The 26,551-nt window shown below is 40.8% G+C and overlaps 2 protein-coding genes across 2 annotated transcripts in view; both read left to right on the plus strand.

Annotated features, from left to right (window-relative positions):
- slco3a1a (solute carrier organic anion transporter family member 3A1a) overlaps positions 1-8,403 on the plus strand; it is a 34,531-nt gene extending 26,128 nt beyond the window's left edge. The window contains exons 3-10 of the mRNA XM_083973771.1: positions 1,671-1,769; positions 1,860-2,132; positions 2,856-3,020; positions 3,108-3,306; positions 4,694-4,865; positions 5,222-5,394; positions 5,515-5,579; positions 6,924-8,403. Of these exons, the coding sequence (XP_083829897.1) occupies positions 1,671-1,769; positions 1,860-2,132; positions 2,856-3,020; positions 3,108-3,306; positions 4,694-4,865; positions 5,222-5,394; positions 5,515-5,579; positions 6,924-7,276 (1,499 nt within the window). The 3' untranslated portion in view covers positions 7,277-8,403. The remainder of the gene's footprint in view (positions 1-1,670; positions 1,770-1,859; positions 2,133-2,855; positions 3,021-3,107; positions 3,307-4,693; positions 4,866-5,221; positions 5,395-5,514; positions 5,580-6,923) is intronic.
- A 5,838-nt stretch (positions 8,404-14,241) lies between these two features.
- On the plus strand, positions 14,242-24,789 carry st8sia2 (ST8 alpha-N-acetyl-neuraminide alpha-2,8-sialyltransferase 2; the record flags this gene model as incomplete). Its single annotated transcript, XM_083973527.1, has 6 exons — positions 14,242-14,339; positions 15,738-15,794; positions 16,852-16,995; positions 17,093-17,350; positions 21,108-21,401; positions 24,477-24,789. 6 exons carry the CDS (start codon positions 14,242-14,244, stop codon positions 24,787-24,789), a joined length of 1,164 nt encoding a protein of 387 aa, XP_083829653.1.
- Between the last annotated feature and the right edge of the window lie 1,762 nt (positions 24,790-26,551).

Here is a 26,551-nt window from a genome sequence, read left to right on the forward strand (position 1 = left end):
AAAACTTTTTATTTCAGATTTCACAGTTGCACGCTGACTGACAGCTGAGGAAATTAGCATTGGCGTTGCTACCTTCCCTCTTTACATATTATGAAACCACTAAAGCTAGCAGAAGGAAACCCGTCATGCTCTGACGCCCCTGTGGACATACGTGTGTCTTTGTTCATTTCCGCGCCGGTCTGTCACCCGCAAAACACGTTTCATTTGTGTGAGAAAAAAATAAATCATTATGCTCCAGTGCCACAATGAAAGCCTCTTCTCTTTTGTTTTGTTCCACTCTTCGTCTGCCTAAATGAGCCAATACCACTTTATAGTTCCTGAGCCGCACCTAACGAATCTGTGAGCCATTTCCTTTATGTGGAGAATAAACTGTGATGTGAATGGAGCTACAATTATGCGAATCTGTTGACTCCCTTCCTATGTGGGTGGTCAAGGCAGGAAGCAGACCGTGCGTTCACTCTGAGCTCTCACAGAAACATACAGAGCTTAGTCACAATTTCCACGCTTGTTCATTAAAAGCGGCCGCTCCCGGGCAATCGAAGCGGCCTCTTCCAGGGAGACGGTGGTGCTGATAGCAGGCGATGCTGCAGACCAAAACCTGCAGCCAGTAAAAGAGGATGTAACTAATGCTCCAAAGCAGGAGGAGGAGGAAGCTGCGATAGCGGGGATAATTTCATTTTATTTTGATGGTAACTGGAGGCTAGCGTCGCCATTCATGAGTGTTCAAACTTAGAACAAGATCTGGTTTGTCACCTGTGTGCCAAGATACAGTCCAACACTCCACACTGCCGTCTAATAATACCACGGATCACAGGACATAACAGACAGGGAGAAATTTGTCTCCCAAATTGAGCTTTGAGTCTTCATTATCTGCCTGCAGTCTGAGTCACGGTGCCAGAGTCTCACCCTGCTGACAGCGCTCTAATGAGGATTTTTGGATCAGGCTCCACATTTTTTTTTTTTTTTTATCTCCAGCTGCCCCAGCCAGAGCAGATTGGGACAAAACAACTGGTTTCTGCTGTCGGGTTTCTTCTTCGCAGCGTGTGCCGGTTTTTTTTTTCTTTCTTTTTTTTGGTATTCTGTTTGTTCGGTATGTTATCCAGTTATCGAGGGTGAGAAGGCACAGCCATGTGATCATAACAAGCACAGTCACTGTTTGAGCTGCTGCCACTGCCGCACTTGCCTTGTGGTTTTAACTGGCTGATGTGATCATTCATGACAGCCAAAATGTTTCCTTGTTCGCTGTCATGCTACAGCCCCGTACCTCCTGGAAAAGCCACATGAAAGCAAACAAGACTCGCAAAGAATGTTAAAACATCACCGGGGCCTTCTTCTTGATCTTTGCTCTGTGTTTGTAATAAATGACTGAAACGACTTTGAGGCATTTGTGTGTTTTTATTACAACAAAGCGTCTGCAATGTATGTGCAAGAATTTACACAACATTTTCAATCTCCTGGCATAAGGACATTTTAATGCTGCTTGTCCATGACATTGATTGCACATGATACAGTTAACTGTATTCATATTATTATTCAGATCATCCAGTTCAGTTGTGGTTGGCGATCTACACATCTATTTTATATCATAGATACTATCTATACCTTATATACTATACTATGTTTAATTCAGACCAAACTTAATATTAAACTTGTTTTTCCTTTCTGCGCAGGAATCCTCTTCTCTACGCTGGTGTTTGGGCCGGCATGCGGCTTCATCCTCGGCTCCGTCTGCACTAAATTCTACGTGGATGCTATTTTCATTGACACTAGTGAGTTTCACGTTTTTTCCAGAGTTGCATTATTCCTCTTGCCCTTTTCGTTTGTGTGGTATATTGACTGCCCCCTGTGCCTCTCCGCAGGTATGCTGGGCATCACTCCAGACCACCCGCGGTGGATCGGGGCCTGGTGGGCAGGCTTCCTCCTGTGCGGTGCCTTACTCTTTTGCTCCGCTCTCTTCATGTTTGGCTTCCCACAGTCGCTGCCGAACAAAGATGCAGAGGAGGGGGCAGACAGCGAGCAAGTTATGCTCCCTCCCTCTATGAGTCAAGACTACGAGACTCCAAAGCCCAGCAATGGGGTTGCACACAACCATGAGCCTGCCAACAGCCCCACCTGCTGTCAGCAACTCAGGGGTGAGCATATACATCCAATGTGGCCCTGCAATGTTTTAATGCAAGGGGCCCCCTTAGTTAAATGTGCAATACATACCATATATGTATTAATGTAACAGGAAGAAGTATTGAGCTGATTTAATTTAGTAACAGCTAAAAATACTTCAGCACAGGTAATAATTCTGCAGTAAGCCTCACATATGTTACCTCACTATTATACATTATACTATCATTATACATTTACTGTAGTAAATAAGCTACATTTCAATTATGCCACTTTTTACCATGTGTTTATAACATTTAACAATTTAATTCATGAAATTGCTTAATATTTTATTGGCTTGTCACATTTGTCACAACCACCAACCAGCCCGCTGTAAAAAAGAAAAGAAAAAAAGAAATGTAGTAAAAAAAAAAAAAAAGAAGTGTCTCCTGATATCTGTTAGAGTAAATATGTGCAGTAGTATCAAAGGGAGGGGCTCAGGTAAAGTACCTGAGGAATGTTTGTACTTGAGTAAATAGACTTGATCTGCAGTTTGTTTGACCACGGGAGCTGCTCACATGTTTTAAAAGTAGAAGCACTCAACATAATGAAAATTTGCAGTTATATAAGCTACTTCATGATCCTAAACTAGTTTTCAGTCGCTGGAATTAGCACCGATGAAGAAAATATTTGAAAGCTCTCCACTGAGATTTCATTGGCCTGTCCGTCTCGCTCATCCTTATTTATATCTTTATGTCTAGTGATCCCCAAGGTGACCAAGCACCTCCTGTCGAACCCAGTGTTCACCTGCATCATCCTGGCCGCCTGTATGGAGATCGCCGTCGTGGCCGGCTTCGCTGCTTTTCTGGGCAAATACCTGGAGCAGCAGTTTAACCTCACCACCACGTCAGCAAACCAGCTGTTAGGTTTGTATTCAGAGCTGCAAACACTCAGACATGGTCACACACCTGAGTACACTGTAATCAACTGTTTGTTTGTTTTTTCTTTTGAAGGTATGACAGCTATTCCGTGTGCGTGTCTGGGGATCTTCATGGGCGGTTTGCTGGTAAAGAAGCTGAACCTGTCGGCGCTTGGAGCCATCCGCATGGCCATGTTGGTCAACCTGATATCTACTGCCTGCTACGTCTCCTTCCTCTTCCTGGGCTGTGACACAGGTCCCGTCGCAGGAGTGACGGTCCAATACCCCAACGAGTAAGAGAGAGAACTTTAGTACATGGCAGCCATGTTTGTTTACCACTGAATACAGGTCAGGCCAGGAGACGTCAATCAAGATAAAAGTGTAGCTGTTTCGAGATGATAAACAGAAGAGCAGAGCAGAACAAAATATTTCTACTATGCCAAAGTTATGCTTTTTTTCAGATAGATTAAACTGGGTAGAGTGGTGATAGTACGACTATGCAAAAGGTCAAGTGCACATTTCTTCATTTAAAAAAACATTGTGGTGAACGCAGTCACTTTTATCTGGCTTAAATCTGATCAAAGTTTGATCGAAATAGTTGAAATGACCTGGTAGCATGTTAATCACAAAGTTGTGTGGTTTCAAAAAGTCCCAGATACAACAGGTTCGTGACAAAGCTTCGTAATAAATAACCTTGTAGCCTCAGCAGAAAAGGAAGTCAAGGGAGTCAAAAACCAACTGAGCAGACAGAGATAAACTGAATATGATAAATGGGTAGATGATGATCCAAATCTATTGTTGTGTACATTTGGGGATTTAAGTGTGTTTAATGCCCGAGGACGTGAAATAAATATGCATTGTTAATATTTATGTCCTGTGACCCAGTTATCCTAATATATAAATATGAGCAGTTAAACAGCAGTAAAGCAGAGAAAAGTAACACTGCTGCCAAGGTTAGAGGACTTTATTAAGAGTCTGAACTTGTCCGTCATTGTTGTACAGTGGACTTTTTATTCAGACAACTTTGTGTCATGTCATGGGGACATAAAAACTGTCCATTTTTTGTATACCAAAAGTTGTCTCATGTTCCTGAACGCAGCACACACCTAAAATAAATAGACTTCATTGAACCAATCACCAGTCTGATTTCAGAGTTTTAGAGCAAAAATTATTATGAAAATGGACATTTCATTTGTTATAATGGTTGTTACATTTGGTACATGTCTAGAGAAGATAGATCACTGTAAACTGTCGTTCAGAACTGAATTCACTGAGAAGTTTCATGCAAAAGCAGATGAGATAGATTAGAACAACATTTCAAAATAAAATGTACAAAAGTGCACAAAATGAAATAGGAGAAAAAAATGTTTGTTTGTTTAAAAAAAGGTGCTGGTGTAGAAATAGAGACTTTTCAATTTGTTCGCCTGAACCCAGGTGCAGCTGTACAGTGCAGTTTCCATGGAGATGTTAAAAGTGGGAGACCACAGACCCGTAGTGTCACTGATAAAGGGCTGAGAGTGCTTCCTCAATTTTGTTTTCTGTCTCGCACAGATATAGATATAGTTGCTACGTACAGTGAGCAGGGAATAACCAGGTGTGTGTGTGTGTGTGTGTGTGTGTGTGTGTGTGTGTGTGTGTGTGTGTGTGTGTGTGTGTGTGTGTGTGTGTGTTTCCATTCAGGTCACTGGTGAAGGGCTCGCAACCAGAAGCTCAGTGTATCAGTAACTGCAACTGCTTCACCTCCTCCATCAGCCCTGTGTGCGGCTCCAATAATGTCACCTACCTGTCGGCCTGCTTCGCCGGCTGCACGCGAACAGGAAGCGCCCGGACCGCATCCAGCTCTATCTCACAGGTCTTCTGCCTTACAATTACTTTGCGATCAATGAACGATCTGAGAACGGAGTCTCGGTTTCTGCAGGCACAGGATAGTTATCAACGTGATTGTACTGCAGGAGAATTTTAATTAGAGATGATGCAGAGTGAAAACAACTCCCAGTATCTCATAGTGCTGTCGCCAGCTTTGCGGTGGCTGGGCACTTAAATGATTCTGATGCTCTCAGCATCTCACTATTGCTGCTGTCTCACTGCATCAGTTTTACCTTGTCCTTTTAATTTCATGTGAATCGTTTAGTTCCGCTGTGTTAACCACCAGACTATTTATAAGTGTGTGTCAGATCTAACATGTGTCCCCTGTAACTTCTCTCACAGAACCTGAGCGGATGTTCTTGTATATCCTCCGACAACGAATCTGCCACAGCGATCCCGGGGAAATGTCAGACGCCGGGCTGCCAGCGGTCTTTCCTCATCTTCCTGTGCGTGATCTGTGTCTGCAGCCTGGTCGGAGCCATGGCCCAGACTCCATCTGTCATCATCCTGATCAGGTAGATTTTGTGGATGGAAACATGTGAGAGGGAAGTGTTTGTGGGAGAGTGTGCGTGTACGGGTTTTCGACAAATTTGAAACGTAAACACTGTCATTTCTTCTGTCTGCTTCTCTTGAAGGACCGTGAGCCCCGAACTGAAGTCATATGCACTTGGAGTGTTGTTTCTTTTGCTCAGACTCCTCGGTAAGAACTGTTTAATCTCTTTTCACACAGAGAACAAATAAAGAACCATACAGCATTAGTTGATGACGGTGGAAAAACAAATAGAGGTGGGAGCGGTAAATTAATTAAGAAGTAATCAAGAAGCACACTGTACATAAAGAGACATGGGCTGATATTCCTTTGTAAGTTTCCCGTGAAATTGGGAAATGTTTTGACAATGTCAAATATGAGATAGAATGACAAACAGGTCCTGGTGGGGGTTTGGACGTGAACTATTAGGACGCAGACCCTATACGCTTTTTGTCCAAGCTATGTGGCTTCATATTTAACATCTTGACATCGGGGTGGTATAAAATGTATCATCTAACGACAGGTAAACAATCTACCGTAATTAACATATATCCCAAAATGTCCCTAACTATTCCTATGGCAGCGGCTCCACATACATGCTCGCTCCCACAATTCATCTATGATTTTATATGATTTCATACACCTAACCATTAGCCATTAGCTACCACATACACTAATCAGGCATAACGTTATAACAAGTAAGTAAGTAAATAACGGTGAATAACACTTCATCATGGCACCTGTTAGTAGGTGGGATTGATTAGGCACCGAGTGAATATTTTGTCCTCAGAGTTTGTGTTTGCAGAAGCAGAAAAAAACGGGTAACACAATATTAGGCAGGTGGTCATAATGGTACGCCTGATCAGTGTATACGGTCACAGGGGGGCTGCTGGGGTCAGTCCTAGCTGACACTGGGCCGACACACAGAGACAAACAACCACTCACACACTGGCATTCACACCTGTGGGCACTTCAGAGTCGCCATTTTCCCTAATGTGCACGTGTTTGGACTGTAGGATGAAGCCAGAGAATCTGGAAAGAACCCACACAGGCACAGGGAGAACATGCACTGACACTCACAACATAAACAGTGCCAACCACTGCACCACTGCACTAATTTGAACATTAAAGCTTTAAAATCTGTGTGTAATAGTGTAATCTTTACCTAAACAAAAGCACATGGTGAATCTGTGATCTGCGGTTTAATATCGGCCACTGGGAAGAGATATTTAAGTCTTAAAATCCTCTGGAAGTAATTCCATTTATAAAGATGGAAAGAAATGACAAATGAGACAAGATCAGAGAGTGAAAAAGTCTTGAGGTCAAGTCTGATGAGCAGGTTTGAAGAAGAATTGAAGAAGAGAAGTGATAAAGATAGTCCGACTGTCGGCACAAGTATAATGTGTTTGGGTAAAGTAATGAAATAATCCCAAAATGTCAAACTAATGATTTCGCACTAACCCATATTGCACATAAAGTGATTTTTATGGAGTTTGTGTCCTCTCTGTTCTACAGGATTCATCCCTCCTCCTCTGATCTTTGGTGCTGGGATTGACTCCACTTGCCTTTTCTGGAGCACAGACTGCGGCGACAGGGGAGCCTGCTTGCTGTATGACAACGTAGCTTACAGACACCTGTACGTGAGCCTCGCCATTGTTCTGAAGGGCATCGCCTTCCTCCTCTACACCACCACCTGGTATTGCTTACGCAGGAACTACAAGAAGTACATCAAAAGTCACGAGGCCTTCTTGACGCCGACCGAGTTTTACCCCTCTCTCACAGAAGGCCCCAAACTAGTGGACAGGACAAAGTTTATATACAACCTAGAGGACCACGAGTTTTGTGAAAATATGGAGTCGGTTTTATAGTTCAGAAAACAAGAAAAGGACAAAGTGGGACATTCACTATTCTCTCAAAGGATTAATATTTTATGGTTTTATTCGTCTTTTCTGGATGAAACAAAGTGGTTTTTTTTTATAAAGGCGATCTATTTGAACAGCCTGTTCAGGTCAAAGGAGACGCAGCGCTCCTCTTCACTATGGTAAACTTTTCAAAGGGTCCATTTTTAGGCGTTTACGTTATCAGCGAGGTGTTGTCCAGTGTTTGCCGGTGAATTCCTGTGTTGACTTGGTGGTAGAAGACCTCTACAGTACTGCCTGGCTCAATCCTAGTTGATTATTAGAGGAGTGGACATGATGCTACTACAACTATAGTTGCCATATTGTTTTAGGTCTGTCATGATCCCAGTGATCTGTGTGACAAATGACAGTTTCCTTTCACTCAGTGCACTCAGCGTGTTCTGTCCGTCACTCTCGAAAAAGAGATTTTTATGATTTAAAAAGAAAAAAAAACGTTTGGGTGGTTCTTCAGTTATTCATATTTAAAAGTTGCCAAGTGTTTACAAACTAATAGTTCATCACTTTAATGCTTTTTTTTTGATGCAGGAAGGTTTGTTATAAAAAGAGAACAGAAACACTGACTGGGTTATTATAGTGGCCTATTAGACGTTTTAACTGTCAGGAAATTGAGTTTAATGACTAGAAAGAGAAAAAGATAGTGGTCTCATGTCATCATGCACTGTTCAGTTTCTTGTTCTCTTGCTGGATGATAGACACTGTTTTTGATACTGCTAAGACTTGACTGTGAAGTCTCGTCTCATAGGTGCAAATGTGCAATTCATATCTGATACGTCCATGTTTATTACTAGTCTTGTGTCAGACTGCAGGTTTGTTTTACATGGTAGCAGTTTGTGTCATTTCCATGTTGTTTTTTTTTTTTTTTTTTTTTTACATCTGCAGAGTTTATTCAGCCTAATATGTCTTAATAAGGGATTATTCAATTAAGAATGTTAATTTCTTTCTTTCTTTCTTTTTTTTTTGACTTTTGCACTTAGTTGAAGAGCAAAGGAGAAAATCAAGAGTAATATTTTTATGTGTTTTGACATTCAAGTAAAAAAAAAAAAAGAAGATTAGGAGTAATATATTTATTTCAATAAGCCCAGAATGTTTTATTAGAGTGTGTTTGAGAGGAGAATTTAAATTACATATAATCTAATTGTCTGAGAAGTGTGTGTCTGAGGTCACAAAAGATTGGGGACAATTCATAGCGATGAAAGTAGTATGTTGCACAACTGGGGGAAAAAATACACAATCTGTGTCTTCAAGCTAGGCCTGTGATATTTGGGATAAAGGTGTCAGAAATGCTACAGGAGGATGTGTTCAAGGTCAAACTAAGTGAACAACACTTTGAATTTATTCCTGGTCGTGCTTTTGAAGAACTCTTTGACGTGACTCTGCACATACGACCTGCTACTCTACTGATCTCTCTGCAGTTACAGTTTTGACATAGTCCCTTTTCTTACACTTTTTGTATGGCAACATATCATTTATTTTACTCTGGAAATAAATTATTTTTCAGAAAATAAACTGAAGCTAAATGTTTTTGCCTTTCTTTTTAACAACTTTGTCAGTATAGAGAGCTGAAACACAATTGTCAATACATTTACAAGTGAAAAGATCAATGAAAACAAAGACACAAAAATCCAATGAAATACAACATTTAACACAAACAATGTTGTGCATGAAACTGAAGCATAACACAGTCACATTATTACTTTTATTAACTATTCTTTATCATTACTAATGAGCTGCAAGGCACTGAATAAATTAGGCATATTTCTATCAACCTAATTATGTAAACAGTACAACAAATTGTATTTAACCATCAAAGTACACGTCACATCATGTCCTATATGCGTCATAAACAAATCATATATCATCAAGTACTATATTCCTATCAGTGATATGAAAATTATACCTGAGCAATACTTACTTTGATATACCTTTATTATTTTACATCATATTCTCTCTAACCTTTGAACATTCTTGTTAAAGTACTGAAGCACCATAAAGTGAGTAGTCGGACGTTTTCAACCACCGACTTCTGTTCAGGCTCATCCCACATTCTCAATATTGTACCAAGGGCTCGTTTAGTGAGATGTGAGGCATTGAATTGGAAAAATTAATGGACCGTGCGAGTGTGAAGCCGTCTTTTATTTTGATTTGCAACAGCAGCTTTTTAGTGCCCCAGGTTCAACAGTCACCTTCTATTAACAAGTACAAAGGAGCCACTCGGAAATTGAGCAGCTGCACAATGTGATGTCTGAGCAAATATTGTGCAAATAACACATTCTCGTCTCAAACAATGTGCGACATGGACCCCTCTCTTTGTTCAGACTTCTACTTTTCTACTTCACTTTTTATTATGTTATAAAAAGTTATAGAACTTTCATTGAAAGTAAACCAGGCTGGTGTTTGACATGTCGTATATTCTCTAACACTGCTGAGCGAGGGAGGACAAAACTGTAAATTCACCCTAAATTCAAACCGCTGTATGATGTATACAAAGCAGCCAAGATACAACCAGACAAATTTTCATTTTCAAGAGTAATGTTCTTCCCTGAGTTACTATAAAAGCCATAAGCAGCAGCTCTCTGAAACATTAAGTGGATTAAAAGAGTATTCCCCATTTGTTTTCAGCCTCTACCTTGGCAGATGGTGAGTGGAGGCTGAGATATCTCGACTTGAGGTTTGTAGTAGCTCAAGAAATGTTGGATCCAATGAAACTCCATCCTTTAAAACTTTTAAAGCTTCCTCCATAACGACAGAACAGCTAGTCTCATGTGTGAAGTGTTGCTGTTGTTCATGATGGGAAATCTGAACGTGCTCCTTTTTTAAGTGCCAGTTTTGACAATTGTTCTAACCACAGGAGCAATCATTTGAATTAGAGCGAACAGTGGGGAATAATAGGTGGCATTTCTTTGCAGCCAGCAGTCACATCCCTGAAATGCTCCGAAAGGTCACGCTGCAGGTGTCAACAAAGAGACTGTCACACCTGCACACACCCAATTAACGGCTGACACGAGCCTGTGGCTGCAGCACTGAGTCAAAGGGCAGTTTGTTTTGGCTGGTTTATGCCGTGTAGTTGCGTCTTTCTCTTTTTTTTACACACTGCACAATTTATGTGCTGCGAGTTTGGAGACTGAGCTGTGCTTGAAATCAAATAAATCAAAGAAATGACCAAGATGGAGCCTACACCCCCCATGCAGTTCAAAAACAAGCCCAAAAATAACCATATCTTTTTCTAGTGCAAGTGCAAAAAGCTGCAGACGAACCTCTTATAAAGAAACATGTCATGATTGCTAACATTTATTTAAAGCAGAAGTAAGTGATATATTTGTGTTAATATAAGTCTTAAATAGTTATATCTTCCGACAGCAATCACTTACATAGAGTGTTTGGTCTGAATCACGGGTCTGTCAGTCCCTCTGCTCTGCTCTGAGCCGAGGAGAAAACATTTATCGTATCCTACAGTTTTTATCCAATGAGGAGAGAGAACGGCATGCAGGGCTGTGTGTGCAGCCAAGGGACGCCGTGAATGTGGCGACGTAGGGACGAGGACTGTTATGGTGCGTTCAAGGAAACTCGTTTTTTTCCGACCTGTGAAGTCGTACCAGTTCGATCTGGTACATAACTGTACAAAAAGACGTACTGGTACGATTTCACGGGTCGGAAGTTACGAGTGGCCGTTATAGTGACTTTCACCGGTAAAACAGGTCGGAAAAACACAAGTGGGTTGCCTGGAACGCTACAAAGTCGTAAGTTGTGACTTGAAGCTGTAATTTATGATTTCAAAAGCCTGCCTGGAACGCAGCATTAGCGAAAACGACCGGATCACTCACTTCTGCTTTAAGCTCATGTGAAAGTGAGATACATACTTTTAGAAATGACAATGTGTATATATATGTGTTTCTGCTTATTTCTGTTAGATGGTCGTAAAGTCTGATAATAACACGATGACATCTTCAACAAAGCAAAGAAAGCCTGTGCTTGACAACAGCGGCAGTATCAGCAGCATCAGTTAACAATACTCTGATACGCAACTGACTCGAGATGCTTGTCACATAAAAGAAACACAAGATACAACTGCGAGTCACCAGGAAAGTGTCCTTGTTGAAAGTCAACACACACACACAAACACACAAACACACGTCCACACACAGACAGACAAAAGCCACCAACCTCAAAATAGAAGCTGCTGCAGGCAACAGTTTTCTCTTTTAATCAAGAGGCATCAATTAGCCTAATGGAGGCCTCAGTAAGACGGACTGTTACACAACATTTCCCGCAGAAGAAATAAAGCAATAAATCCTCAGCGCAGGATTTTGACTTATATTGAGGGGCGGGTTGTGTATGAAGCTGATGGAGTTACTGACCTCAGACTGCTGACATTTAGATTCTCATGTCTGAATGCAGATTTTTCCAACACTAACATCACAAAATGTGGATGAATGCAAATAGGAGATGCATTGGAGATTTAAGAAAATGCTGTAAGTGTTACTACTGTATATAAAATGCAGCGCACACAGTTTTAAATCATGAATCAGCATTAGATTGTGTTAGACATCATCACCAGAGTAAATTTGATTATGATTATTCCCGTCATTGTGTGCACTCTCAAGGCTCCAGCTGCACTTTTCACTTTATGTAAATTTGCCCTTTATTCATGTCTATTGTGTGGATAATGTATGCATGATATTTAAAAAACAGAGATTACACTTTCGAATTGCTTTGGCCAATTAATACTGCATTTGCAATTAAACACCATAGTCTAGCACAGTACAAGAGATTAATAGCTACAGTGTCCACAAAGCTGAGAAGGACCAAGGGGAAGATCTGAGAGATGGTGATGATGCTAATGAAGAAACTAATGAATAATTTAAACTGTAAATGACTGCAAAGACAGGTTTTATGTGCATTGATGCTTTATTTTACTACATTTTATCTGCTAAAGGTGTAGCCTATAGCAGCAAACTGCAAGAAATACCAAACATGCACAGTTAGCTTCTTCTGAATAAACTCAAAGGCACAGCAGACACAGTGGTGGTAACAGTAGGCTAATACAAACATATATATGACCCGATACATTTCTTTTTCCAAGAACAGCAGTCCTGCTGCTTTGTATATGAAAAAAAGTAGTTCCCTTAGCAATGCAAAAGAGCTGAGAAATGTAAACAGGTCAAAATGGACAAAAGAAAAGTGAATTATTTTCACGTTAGGCTTTGCCCCAATAACTGAAGTTAACAAATCACACTGCAACAGGTACAAACCTGGAAGTGACCAGCAAACTGCTCCTTGGTTCAACTGCACGGTTTACAGCTACTCTGCCTTTTATTTAAGGAAAAGTATCAAAAACAAAAATGTAAAATTACTGTTGCAAGTTTCAGATTATATCCATGTTTATCCAGAATCACAGAATATTAGCTATTTGTGTAAAATTGTGTATTTTGTATTAATATAATTGCCACATCCTTGACCTCTGAACAAAATCTAATCATCTTATAATTTGGTACAACACTCAGGTGTTGTACCAAATTTGGTACATAATTTTTAAGACTAACATTCACATGGCCAAAATTGTGTTTTTGTGAGGTCATTGTGACCCTGACCTTTGACCTTAAGCCATTAAAATCTGCAGTACAGTTGAATGTTTGTACCATCTTAAAATATAAATCACCACTCATAAATATAATACACATATTGCCTCCTTCCCTGTACAGAGGAATGAATATGTGCAATAAATGACTGCAATCAAACAGCCTCTGTGACTATAATGTCATTACACATGACCATTAACACCGTGCATCAGTGTGTAGTATTTTACAATCATAACTGTCGGTGGAGCTGATTTTAAGTACTTTTCATTAAATTTGATGAGTACGGTGGTACCAGGCGGTCAGACCCTCTCTGAGGGTCACTAAATAAATATGAGCTGTTGGAAGGATGAAACCACAGAGTTCTGCTGTGGGCACATTAATATTCATTTTTCTGACTCCTCTCTGATCTTTCCCTTTTTTGTGAAATAATGACTTTACATCTGTGAAAGAAGAAAGAAGTGGAGAGAGGAAAATCCATCTGAATTGAAACAAGGGGCTCAAACCGCACAGTGGAGCCACAAGCCCCGAGAGACAGAAAGAGAGAGAGAGAGATGGGGCCCACTGCTTTCATCTTTAACAATGTCATTATGTTTTGTTTTGTTATGTAAAATCTTAACCAGTAACCAGAGCTGGAGTAAAAAGGACAATATTATAATATTTAAGTTGCTTTTTCACAACAACAAAAAGATGCAAAGTGGGCTCTCTGACTGTCTTTAGAGGCTCTGACCTCTATTTTGGATGTGGGGCTGTATCAGAGCACACAATCTCCACCGGATCACTGCAAATGTGGATGCAGATGCAAACCTGCCCACTCCACCTGTCTGCCCGTGTTGTGTGTCTGTGTGTGTACCGCAGTCTGAAACACCTCCTACCCACTACACCTGGAGAGCGAAGCCGACCTAGCTCGGGTTGGTTAACACGCCGGGAAGAGTTGGCCCCTGCGCCTTTAAGACTGCATGTGGTCAGGTCTACATCCCGCTGTCCCCATGGCACATGCTCTGCGAGTGCACGCTTTCAAAGTTTGACTGGGGAATAGAGGTAACAGTGGAGACGGCCGTCGGGAAATGCGCACACACACATACACACACTCACAGTCACACACAAGCGGGCGATCATCATCTTAAGGAGAGGGAGAAAGAGGAGGGAGAGAGAGAGAAGAGGAAGGACCGCAGCTCGCCTGGGAGTGTCCGACCCCGGCGATAAGAACAAAGGAGGACAAAAAAAATGACTGAGCGGATTTTGGATTTGTAAATGGAAAACACAAGAAGGTGACTGACTGAGCCCGTGTCCGCTGGAAGGAGGGACTCCCCGGCTGCAGCCTGCGCCCTCCCCTCAGCCATGCCGCTCGTATTGCGCACGCTGTTGTTCGGCTTTGTAACGCTGCTCGTTGTGGTTCTGATAATTGATGATATTGCAGAAGTGGAAGAAGAAACTGCGTAAGTAGCCTACCGTGATCTGCCCGCGCATTAGGCGCGAAGAGTGAGTCTGTAGTAGTGTGTGTTTGTTTCCAGTCCAGTCGAGTGGGGTATTATTATTTCCACCTTCAGGCTTCTGGACGTGTGAAGTGCGAGAAAGGGGTATACACGAGTGAAATAAGCGAGTTTATTTGTGTAGGATAGAAGTTTGGGAGTTGAATGTGGAGTGTGTGGTTTGTTTCTGCATTTGTAACACTTGGGTGCAGCAGTGGCAGCTGTTCCGACAGCAGCCTGCCTGGGTCTCCAAGGATTAGGCTATTTGTCTTGCAGCAGGCTGCATGCGGGATAGGATACATTTACACTATAAGAGGGAGAGAGAGAGAGAGAGAGAGAGGCTAGGAGGAGATCGAGGGGAGGGGGCAACAGATTGGGAACAAAACGAAACAAAAGAGGCTTTCCTGTCTTTTCTTTCCCATTTTTCAGACTTTGTTGCAGTAAAGCATTGCAGCAAAGAAAAATCCACCAAGTCTCACACTCACATGCCCCAGTTGCATTTGGCCTGCAAGAAAATACATTCTCAATTTAGCATCCAAATACTTGTGTGTCACCAGTGCAACATCCTCTTCTTTGTTGTCATCACAGCTGTGAAGATGCTGAGCCACCTGAACAGCCGAAAAGAGAGAGAAAAAGGGGGAGGGAGAGACTTTTCCCCCACCTCTCTCAATCTTTGGGATTTTCACATTTCCCTTTCAGCAAGAACATTTTGTTTTGAATGCAATTACCCGGCTGTGGCTCACATTGTAATGAGGTCATATTGGTTTGTGATGTGCCGGTGGGAGAGGAACCAGAACCAATTGCACTTCTGCGTAAATGCAGCTTAAATAGAGGAATGTATTTAAAGGCCACCAGGTTTGGTGGGGGGGAAAAAGAGTGAGAGCAGCAGCCCACTTGTCTGTCAGAGCAGCACTCAGTTTCAGCCTCACACATCTGCTGCTGACAGCTTGTTATGATTCGATCACATGCAGCCAAGGTCATGATTGCAAAACTGACTGATGCATTCAAATCTAAACTGCAGTATGTTTACTGTAAATGTTTTTTTTTGGGTTTGCACAGTCGAAACCCCATGTGGAAAGATTGCACACTTCCCTGTGAAAATAAAACCTCCTTTCCGTATAATGGGGCTCCATTAAGGCCACATTTCTCCTCATTACATCAGCAAATGGGTCCACAGTGGGTTGCTCTAAAAATACCTTGATGTGTGCCTTTCACCCTCATTCTATCTTAAAAGAAGGACGTACAGCAACGCCTGCGAGTGAATACATTGGGTGCATTAGTGTTACAAGATTACTGTGTGGTTTTGAAGCATTTGTCCAGCAAGAATTCAGGCTGCGATCGAAATCCTTTTTTTTTTTGTCTTAGGAGCACTGGACATTCGAAGAAGATGAACTTACAGAAGCTCATACCTAAACCACACCGGTATGAAATTCAATTATCTTCACACCCACACTACCACACACATACATACAGTGCATACACATACTGCACAGTTTTAGACCACTATCAGGAAGCTAACTGGTATCTCCATATCGTTTTCAGCTTATATTGGTCATTTGATTCCCTTGCATCTTTGATAACACAGTGAGTCATTCACAGCGAGTGTCTCGTTACTTTTTACAGAAAGACGGAAGCTGCTAAAAATATGCATCATTGTGGCGGTATCCATGTGATGAAGAGAACATCTGCTATAAGATGAACTAAACTAAGAGTAAAAAAAATGCTGCATTTCAGATAAATCACTTCACAGAATGCAAATATATGTATATAACTGAAATAATAAACACTTAGAGAGAAATAGAAATGACATGATATTGATGTGTATGGTATGTGCATAATATGATGTGTGAATGTATTTTCTACTTATGTATCTGTCTTTTGTGAGAGTGGGAGGGAAAGTAAAGTATAGTGTAGATTGATGATGTAACGTTATATAATCATAGGAGAATGTAATGCAAAATAATGATAAAAATAATTTAGAACTCTGCAGAAAGTCTTTCATACATTTACATAAGAGTACAAAAGTGCAAATATCTTGTAACTGGTTGATATGAAGCTACATTGAACTACATTATAATACTGACAGAGTACTCTTAAATGCTGCATTATATTTGATATTTAATTATCTTTGTGTGTCAAATGTTAATGTGCAATATAACTGCTAACTAAACTGCAGAATAGTGTGGTGCAGTAAAAAAGTACAGTATTCCCTCTGAGGCATATAGGCGTGAAATGTCAAGAATAAAAAACTAATATTGAGTTATATTTGAACTTGTGCAAATACAGCACTGAAGTAAATTTAAGTAATTCACTCCCCAAATCACAGATTTGTCCAGACTATGACACGCTTTATCTTTAAACCCTGGATTCAGATAGGAACGGTTCATACTCATAAGCTCATTTAGCTCGTGGAACAAATACCAAGCCTTTTCTGAAAGATCAGCAATGAGTGTCAACATTACTTCCTGTCCTAATGCAGAAAGGCGACGACGGCACATGTGGATCCGACTGCTTTGACACGACTGAGCATAGATGTGAACCATCCTCCTCCGAGCTACAATAGCACTGCCAAGATCTCATCAAATAACTGGACCTTCAACAAGACCCTCTCCGTCCTCATCAGGCACAATCATAATTCTCCACTATTATCTCTGCAAGGTTTTACACTCCACCGAGCACAGTCTTTCATAACCACATGTATACATCTTCTCTTTTTACAGGAAAAATATTCTGAGGTTCCTCGACCCGGAGCGAGACATCTCGATTCTCAAGGGCACCCTGAAACCAGGCGATATCATCCACTATGTTTTCGATCGCCACAGCACCACTAACATCTCAGAAAATCTCTACCGTCTTTTGCCAACCGTATCCCCCATGAAGAACCAACATCACAGGCGCTGCGCCATTGTGGGAAACTCTGGGATCCTGCTGAACAGCAGCTGTGGACATGAGATTGACTCTCACGACTTTGTTATCAGGTATTTTTGCTTTTCCGCAGAAACAACGTGAGTGATTTCAGGGCTGGAAGTCTTCCACATGAAATAAAAAATAAAAAAAAACTGCAAGTGAAAGTAGACTGTAATTGAAATGGATTAGTAAATTAGTTTCAGTTTTAGGTTTATCTCGCTTCTACTAAGAGTGTAATTCACATTTGAATGATAATCATTTTCTCAAACTCAGTTTAATTCAGGTTTGGGGTTTGGTGCTCACACGGCTGGAAACATATTAATTGCACTTTTGAAAAAGCTGTCAAAGCCTTTTAATGATTTTAAGTTGGAAACAAACTGCCAGACTGTGAGCAATTAAATGCATGATTATACATGAAATTGACATTTTGAAAAGCTTTTCCATGCAACAACAGCAGCACACTATGTTTTTCACAGAGACAGGAGAGATACTCTCTGGGGCCGTGCTTTCAATTACAGCAGAACTGTGTTTGTGAAACCATAAGCCGGCTCTGTTTTGTGTTTGGGTGTAAGCAAAAGCAGCCGCTGAGGGGGTTATTTATCACTATTCATACCTGTCATTGGATGAAATCTGTCCAGGGTTATATTATGATGGAAGATGCAAAAAAAAAAGAAAAAAGAAGAAGTTATGCTAGTTGGGATTCTGTGTACACCAAGAAACAGGCAAAAAAAAAAAATCAAGCGCAGTCTCCACAGATATTTATTGGGGAACACATCCTCTCATAAATCAGTGTTGTTGTTGCTGTTGTATAAATGAAGCAGGACGTTTTCTGTGGTAGCACCTCATTGAGCCGATTGATCAATAACTGGATAGGCCTCAAAATGTCTCCACCTCCTCTTCTTTTCTATTGCTTTTTTTTTTTTTTTTTTAATTACAAAAGTGATTCTGCTGTCTTTGCATCTTGTCTCCTAAGTGCTTCAATGCTATGCTGATGAGAAGAGGTCATGATTCCTAGACTGTAGCAGCATGATAATAACGCCGAGGCATGGCACTAATAGTCGGTTGAAGGCAGACAACAGCTAATGTGGCATTTTGAGAAGCTGAGGAATTTACTCCTGGCATTCACGAACCAGATAGGGAGATAATGTCTTGGCTAAATATAGTTCTCTCTGCCGTGCGCTTGCTTTCTACAAAGCAGGTTGACAGCGTTTGAGATACGAGTGATAGGCGATTTTAGCTCTGGGATAATTGGGTGCCTGCGTTTTCAGTTGTAATCTCTGAACAAACTGTTTCCTCATGCTGGTACATTAGCAGCCACGGTTCACCGACAGCTTCCATTAAACACACAGCATATAACCTCTGCTGCGAGGGGTCTCCCATTCAAAACAATAACACAAGACGCCGTCGGATCGGATGACATCTAGAAATAGCCTAGGAGTTGTCCTCATCACCATTACTGTGAGCTTCTCACTGTTTAGATTCCTTCAGCGTCAGTGGTTCAGGAAATCAAACAACCTGTTGATTATAAATGTTAAATATACTAAATGAAGTACTTTCACATCTAAACCCAGTTTCTCGCAGATGTTGTGCAGTAGACAGAGACGTCAGAGGGGAGCTGGGAGCTGAGATTCCTTCTAACCTTTTTTATTTCTCTGATAAGCGACGAACCAGATGTTCCGCAGGTTTTTACTGGCAGCCAAATTGTCCGTAGAGATGTCCTTCTCTCCAAAACAAACCAACAACACCAGGGGATTAAAACTGGTAAAGAAAAATAAAATGAAGCAGACTGACTTCAAAGAAAATCGGTGGTTCACCGACACAGTTCAGCAGACAGAGGACAGGAAGTCTCCAGTGGCTGAGAGCTGCGCTATTAAACATTTACTCAGCTCTGATTACTCAAAATCTACACATCTAATGACTGAGACTCTTAATCAAATCTTTTCAAATGGCTGATGAAAACTAATAGGCATGAAAATTGTTAAAACATTTGAGATAATGAAGAAGAACGACTCAAATAAAACAACAACATAAGACTTTTAATATTAAAGATTTATGGATAATAACTTGTAAGAGAGCACAATGTCCTTGACAAGTGGGTGAGGGCAGATCGATCAATCAATATTCTGATTCAATAATCTGATACGAAGTCTTGTCCTTAGAATGGAAACTAGCATTGACAGAATGATCCCAATAAAAAAGATCCATCTCATTTTACATGTTATGAACACGCACACAGTGATCACCACATTAGTTCAGAGAGGTCACAATAACTATTTACTAGTAGACACTCATGTGTTTTAATAGGTATGTGGTTAAACATTTACGACTTAATTGTTGAATGCAATGTGCTGGTTTGCAAATAGTGTATATATATATATATACTGTATATACGTATATATACGTATATATATCAGGAAGTAGCCTATTGACGATGCATGCAGTGATGGAGATGTGTGGTTTTCACTGGACTGCGAGGGCGAGTTGTTACCAGTGTGTACATTAAAGAATGAGGAGACACTCCTGATGTGTTTTCCTGCCTCGTTTTGGAGAGAGAAGCTCCACCATGAAGATAATTACCAGCTTTGTGTGTTCTGGCATTTCTGAAGAGGCTGAGGTCAACATCAATAACCTAAATGCTGTTCTGCTGAATCTCACTTGTATTTCTGCTCTATTTCTCTCCTGACAGAAGTTTCTGCAGAGCAAATGCTTTGACTAACCTTGGTTATTATAAATTGTGGGGGAAAAAGTGTCTTGTTGGGCCAACATGAGGCCATGAGTCAGCTCCTGAGATTTCCCCTACTGGTGCCTTTCAGCATTTATTACACATTGTATCCTTGAGGATTACAGTGATGGCGAAGACCACAGCATGTTATCTGCATACGTTTCTCATCATTTTCATACTTATCAGCCTCCTCCTGTCATCTTTATTATTTCTTCTCAAAATTCAAATTGTCGGCCATCTTTTTGTCCTACTTTTAACAAAACAAAGGACAGAACAGGCTCAACTTTCTTTTCAATTCTCTCGTCTCTCTTGAAAATCTGTAGGGTGCCACATTATCAGCTAGGAGCAAAAATCCATAGAAATCACATTTTGGATGATGAGCACTCTATAAGACAAAAATTATTTAGTAAAGTAGATCCAAATAATGAATTTGTGTGGTTAGACGATGCTGAGAAGCTAAAACTTCTTTTTTATTTGAATATTTTTGCATTTTCTTTGTTTCTTGAAGAGGCTTGGGCAATGAGACGAAGAGCGATATATTGTTGAGTACTGAAAGTAATCTGAAATTGTTTATTTATGTCACACCTGTGTGGCAAGTAACACCAACAGGAAGGACTGTCTAGTTTTTGTTTTTTTGTATTTGTTATTGTGTCTTGTAATCCCATATGGGATGGGCCACAGTGGTGGCATGACACGAAAATAAAATATTCATTCATTCATTCATTCATTCACAAGTTTCTTCAATTTCTTGCAAACTTTTTTTTTTTTTTAATTAGCTCATTAACAGCAGTCCACTAGATATTTCAGTTTGTGTGTCCTGAATGGGGTGACTTTGCTTTTATCAGTCACTGGATGCAAACTGAAGGGAATCTTGAGGGAGAGTTAAACTGAATGAAACACACACCAAGCTGTTTTGGCTTCTCCTCATGGTCTTAGACGTCATTGAGAAACCTCACATTTGCTTTATTTTAGCAGCTTATTGACTTGCTTGCAGATGTGTTTGGTTTGTGTCTGGTTAGAGAGGAAAAGCAGGCATTCCTGTAAGAGGAAATAATGTCACATTTGCTTGCCCTGATATTGAGTGACTGATCCCTGCTTGTCCTCAGGTGTAACCTGGCACCGGTGGAGGAATACTCTCATGACGTGGGCCGGCGGACCAGCTTGGTGACCATGAACCCCTCGGTGGTGCAGCGAGCCTTCATGGACCTGGTCAGTGATGAGTGGAGGGATCGCTTCTTGCAGCGACTTCAAAGCCTCAGCGGCAGCGTGCTCTGGATCCCAGCGTTCATGGCCAAGGGGGGAGAGGAGCGTGTGGAGTGGGCCCTCCGTCTCATCCTGCTGCACACCGTGGACGTGCGCACTGCCTTCCCTTCGCTGCGCCTTCTCCACGCTGTCAGAGGGTAAGATGCAGCTCAGGCTCCCGGTGTGCCGCGTCCCATAAGAATACCTGTGAGCAGCATAATCAAGGGGGCTGGTAGCAAACTCTAATCTGCAGCTCAGCTGGCTATTTTAAAAGGAGCATTAAAGCTGATCACCAGGGGCAGCCAATGTGAGACGGCCTCTCTGTCCCTTCACCAGAGACGTCTCACCAAATCTTAATTGAGTGTGAAATGTGCATTTGATTCTGAAACAAATGGCATAAGGTGAGGTTTTATTTGTAGACTAGGATCCATTGTGGCCCTCTTAAAGGAATAGTTTGACATTTGAATAATACATTTATTTTGTTTCTTGCAGAGAGTTAGGTGAGACGATCAATACAACCCTCACAGTTTGGCTGAAAGAGTTGAAACAGGGTTTGCCTGAGTCTTTTCAAAATGTTAAATTGCACCATTGTATCCACCAAAGACTCTTCTTGTGTCTTGTTTGTTTAAGAAATATAACAAGGCCTGTAGTCTACAGCTCTGTGAGGCTGTAAATGTAACTGACCACGCTAACATGATAATGTATACTTCTAGGAGATATCGTGCCCTCTGCCATCACTGCACTCAGCTAACCTTGTAACCTTGTATAGGTCCAGCCCCCTTCCTTATGTGTGTGGTAACATATATATATATATATACTGTTTGTTTAAGGGGCGGGTGAATGTTTTCAGTGTCAAGTGGTGTTTGCGCATTGTGCGTTTTATGACAGGCTATCTATTTACCTGTGTTTACTCTGTGGTTGCATGCTTAAAATTTGCTATTTGTCTCTAAACACTCAACAGTGCAGCTGAAGCTGATGGAAATGTCAAGAGCTGTATTTGGTTATAAACGGAAGTATTAGACAATTTAACACATCCTGAATTTATTCTGAGTAAATGGTGTGACCAAAGTTATTAGGATTTATCACCCGAGTACCATTTATTTGAGAAAATGTGAATTGACGAAATATTCCAGTCTGAATACACCTTTTCTTCAGAACCAATGTGACTGAACACAACAAAACAGTTTCTTTTGCTGATGCTTATTCCTCCCCTGGTTGTTCATCCTTGACTTTGTACGCTGATGGTCGACCGTGATTTGCTGTCAACATTTATGAAAGGCTTTCTAATGAACATATGAATATCTGAAGAGATCGCGTCCTCGGATTAATGTTTAGTTGACAGGCTCCCTGCAGGAGCCCAGAGACCGCACAGACGATAAGCCATGCAGTTAAAGCTGGAGTTGTTTGGTGTGTACATTTTGTTAATCCTCTATTATTGGTGCTGATTTAGTTTAGAGCTGGTCAGGGATCTTGAACAGTGTATTTGTGCATATCTGTCAAATCCAGCCTCCACTGCCTTCAGGCTTTTATAAAAATCCCTCTCTGCTGTTTTTTTCTTTTTTTTGGCCATGTCTCCCTCTCATTCCCAGATTCCAGATCTTTCTGCCTCGTTAAAAGAACAAACTACCACTGCTGATCAATGACCAACTTGTGTCATTTCATGTGCCCCAGCTAACTCTTGCTATTGCAAAAGAGAAAAACTGGGCCATGATTTTGATTCATATACTGTAGTTATCAGTCAGGGATTCATAAGTGAAAATAATTTCCCTGACGTTCTCTCACAGATGAAACACTTGTCTCTGTCCTTAGTGTCTGATAAACGGTCCTTTTTGACATTGTCCTTTTTTCTGTGAAATTAACAGTAAATTCCCATTGTGTACAACAGAAGAGAAATTGTCCGCTTATTTTCATTCCAACCAAATGCTGTTTCAGTTCCTTCCTCTGATAATTAGGCCGCCCTCTCTGGTTTTTGGGATGCTGATCACCTGCTGTGGTGTGCGGCTGGAGTGTAAACCTGCCCACTGTTTGCCCTTGATGGCACATGGACCGCTTTAAATAGTACAACCTCTACATCTCAATACGACCTTCCAACCTAACCACAGAGTGTGGGTGGGTAGGGGGTTGGGATGGCATCAGGGGTCTTTGATAGCCTCGAGCCTGGAAAAAATTGGCCAGTGACTGGAAAGGAAAATGAAGTTTGGGCTGTGAACATTTGACCACCTGCACCTGAAGTTGTTCCCAAGGGAGGCACGTGGCATCTCGCTGTCAAAGGAGCTCATAGGTCACTTACAAAAGAAGAAAGCAATTGTGCTGAGCAGCTTGAGTGTGTGCAGCTTTGCGAAGACGTGCTGCAGCGAAATAAACCACGTGCAAAAAAAAAAAAAAGATCCACCTGAGCCCGTCTCAAATTTAGCCTTCAAGGGGGGGTTTGTTTTGTGTACAATTAAAGCTCAACTGGTATGAAGAGATGAATCGTTTTTTTCCACTGCACAGTTTCCATTATTCCTTTTTTGTCTCCGTCCTGACACTAGACAGATACAGTATACAAATATAAAACAGAAATAATTGGTTTCCTATGATGGCTGTGCTGATAGCAAGGACATTGCACTAGATTCAATATTCTTGAGCCAGTTGCTTTAAAATTGTAAATGTGTGGAACAACCTTGTTTTTCTGCATTAAGAATAGGGCTATGGGAAATGATTACTCAATCTGTGGATTTTACCACTAAATCAGAAGAAAAGCAACAAATTAGAAAACTGTAAAAAGCTAACTCACATTCGAGAAGCCTAAGCCAGATATTGTTTGCTTAAAAAATACACTTTTTGGACAAATAGACTAAATTACTTTTTAAAGGTCTTTGCAGTGCATCCACTGAGTATAAAGAAGAAGAGGAGAGAAGGTCACTTATTGATTTGTGATCTGTGAACAGGTGGTTTTTGAAGGGACAGTGTTGGACTGCAACAGAGGAACATGCTCTGAATTTTTATTTTTTTTAAATAATTCAGTTCCTGTCCCTGTGCCCCAGCATACTGTTTATCTGACTTAATATCAAAACCCATAGGGAGAGAGGTCTTACTGAAGGAGATAAGTGCTGCTTCTGAGTGAATACTGACAGCAGGTTGTTAACTAGAGGAGAACTCTGGGGACATTAAGCATGTTTTTTTTATTTTTTTTATTGCATTTACTGTTTTTCTACTTGAGCTAATCCCATGCTGTATGTCTTTATCAACAGGTACTGGCTGACCAACAACGTCCACATAAAGCGTCCGACCACCGGCCTCCTCATGTACACGATGGCCACTCGTTTCTGTGAGGAGATCCATCTTTACGGCTTCTGGCCCTTTGCACTCGACCCACAGGGCAAACCGGTCAAATACCACTACTACGACACTCTGAAATACGAGTACACCTCCAGCTCTAGTCCTCACACCATGCCTTTGGAGTTTAGGACCCTGAGCACATTGCACAGACAGGGGGCACTGAGGCTCCACACTGGGACCTGTGATGCTGACAGGAGACCACAGAGGGAGCTCCGGAGCAATTAACTGGATGAAAGATCGCCATGGGAACCACTGTCCTGACTGAGAGGACTTTGTACTGTTTTCTTGTTACTGTACTTTTATGAAACTTGAATTAACTTATTTTCAGTAAGTAGAATGAGCTTTTTTTCTATTTTGGGCTCTTGTAGTGACGCGTTTTACTCGTGTGGTTTACCTTTTTAATGAGATTTCTATGGCAACCTTGAAAATAGTGAGACCATGTTTGCCCAGCTCTCTTTTGCTGGTGTGACCCAAGTGTTCATGGAGATGCTGTCATACCCATCTGTTGGCTCCTTATTTCATTTAAACAGTCTAAACTAAGTTCCCACAATGATTGTAACTTATAAATCAATGATTCAAGACATATTTGTGTTTCTAAATTAGTCATGAGCTGCCATAAATACAATATTTATTGTATTATGATATGATAGAGCTTCATTGAAAGGGGTGGGGGGTTAATTTACCCAGAATGTCAACAACATAAGGAGCTGTTGAATCACTGGTTGCTGTGGGTCACTGGTTGGGCCACAAGATGGAAGCACTTAATACTGAGGAAGAGTAATGAGTTTTTAGTATGGAGAACCCTTTGGAGTAGGATCGTTTTTAAAGAGTTGATATGATGTTAAACTTGTGATAACTCCTGATAGAGAACATTTTACATGTGTGCTTTTGTAGCTTCTTATAAAGTACTTAAAAACAGGTCATTTCATATAAGCAAAAATTCAGAAAAAAAAAGAAAGTCCAGTCACCCAAAACAGCTGCATGGTCATGTATGGTTACCATGAGAGCCAAATGAAGAAACGGAGGCATGCTGGAATTGTATTCAACTTCTGTGAGGATAAAGGAGTGTACCAGCTGTTCACATAGGAATGTTTACACAGACTCAGTAAACCCACTTTGTAAACTATTCTCCAAGAACACCAGCTTCTGATACTGCACTGGAAATGTTAGTAGCTAGGTCAGATTGTAGTTGTATGGTGGTAGTAAGAGGAGCTTTGCTTTCCATTTTTTTGTAATGAATGTAAAGGTGATATTCTTACACACACTGTGAGAATTTAACCCCATAATGTGCTTTAAATTAACTCCTAGTCACAATTAGCAGTGATTTCAGTGGAATAACACTGAGAGGAGGAAGAGCTCATAAGTGTGTATGTCTTTATTTAGTTGAAACTAGGTATGAATTATTCATGTGTAGTGTGTTTGGATTAGTATTCAAATGTAGATTGATGCAGATATTTGTGAATTTGATGAAGCTGCCAGTTTTTGTGCCTATAGAAATATGAATTTACCTTTTTTAAATTGGAACAGTCCCATGCCCAGAAATAATAATAAAAACAAAAAAAGTGCTCAGTTTATTCAAGTTATTCTTGACAGGATGTGAAACATGAGATACAGCAACATGATTGTCTTAATAGTGTTACTCACTTCTAGACACAAAAAAAAAACAGAACAGAGTGTGCAAAAAAATGTTTTATTGCAGATCTGCAGTCTTGTTTTTATGTAGTTGTGGACAGGGATGAAACAAGGCCAACACCCTACTGTTTTCAGATTCATTTCTTACTTTTAACACTATTTTGGTTTGTATTTTTGTACTTACAAGCTCCACCTTAGTAAAAGTACATTCAGTTTTGGGGGTTTTAGTAGTCGTCCTGACACTGGGCCTTTTGCCAAACTCTTTGGGTATTTTTCCACTGCAAAATGCCTCTGTTAATAAAAAAAATTAACGGGACTATTTGAAATATTCCAAGCGCTCCATAGCTAAACAAGT

This window comes from Trachurus trachurus (genome assembly GCF_905171665.1).
Source record: "Trachurus trachurus genome assembly, chromosome: 6".
Lineage (NCBI taxonomy): Eukaryota > Metazoa > Chordata > Actinopteri > Carangiformes > Carangidae > Trachurus > Trachurus trachurus.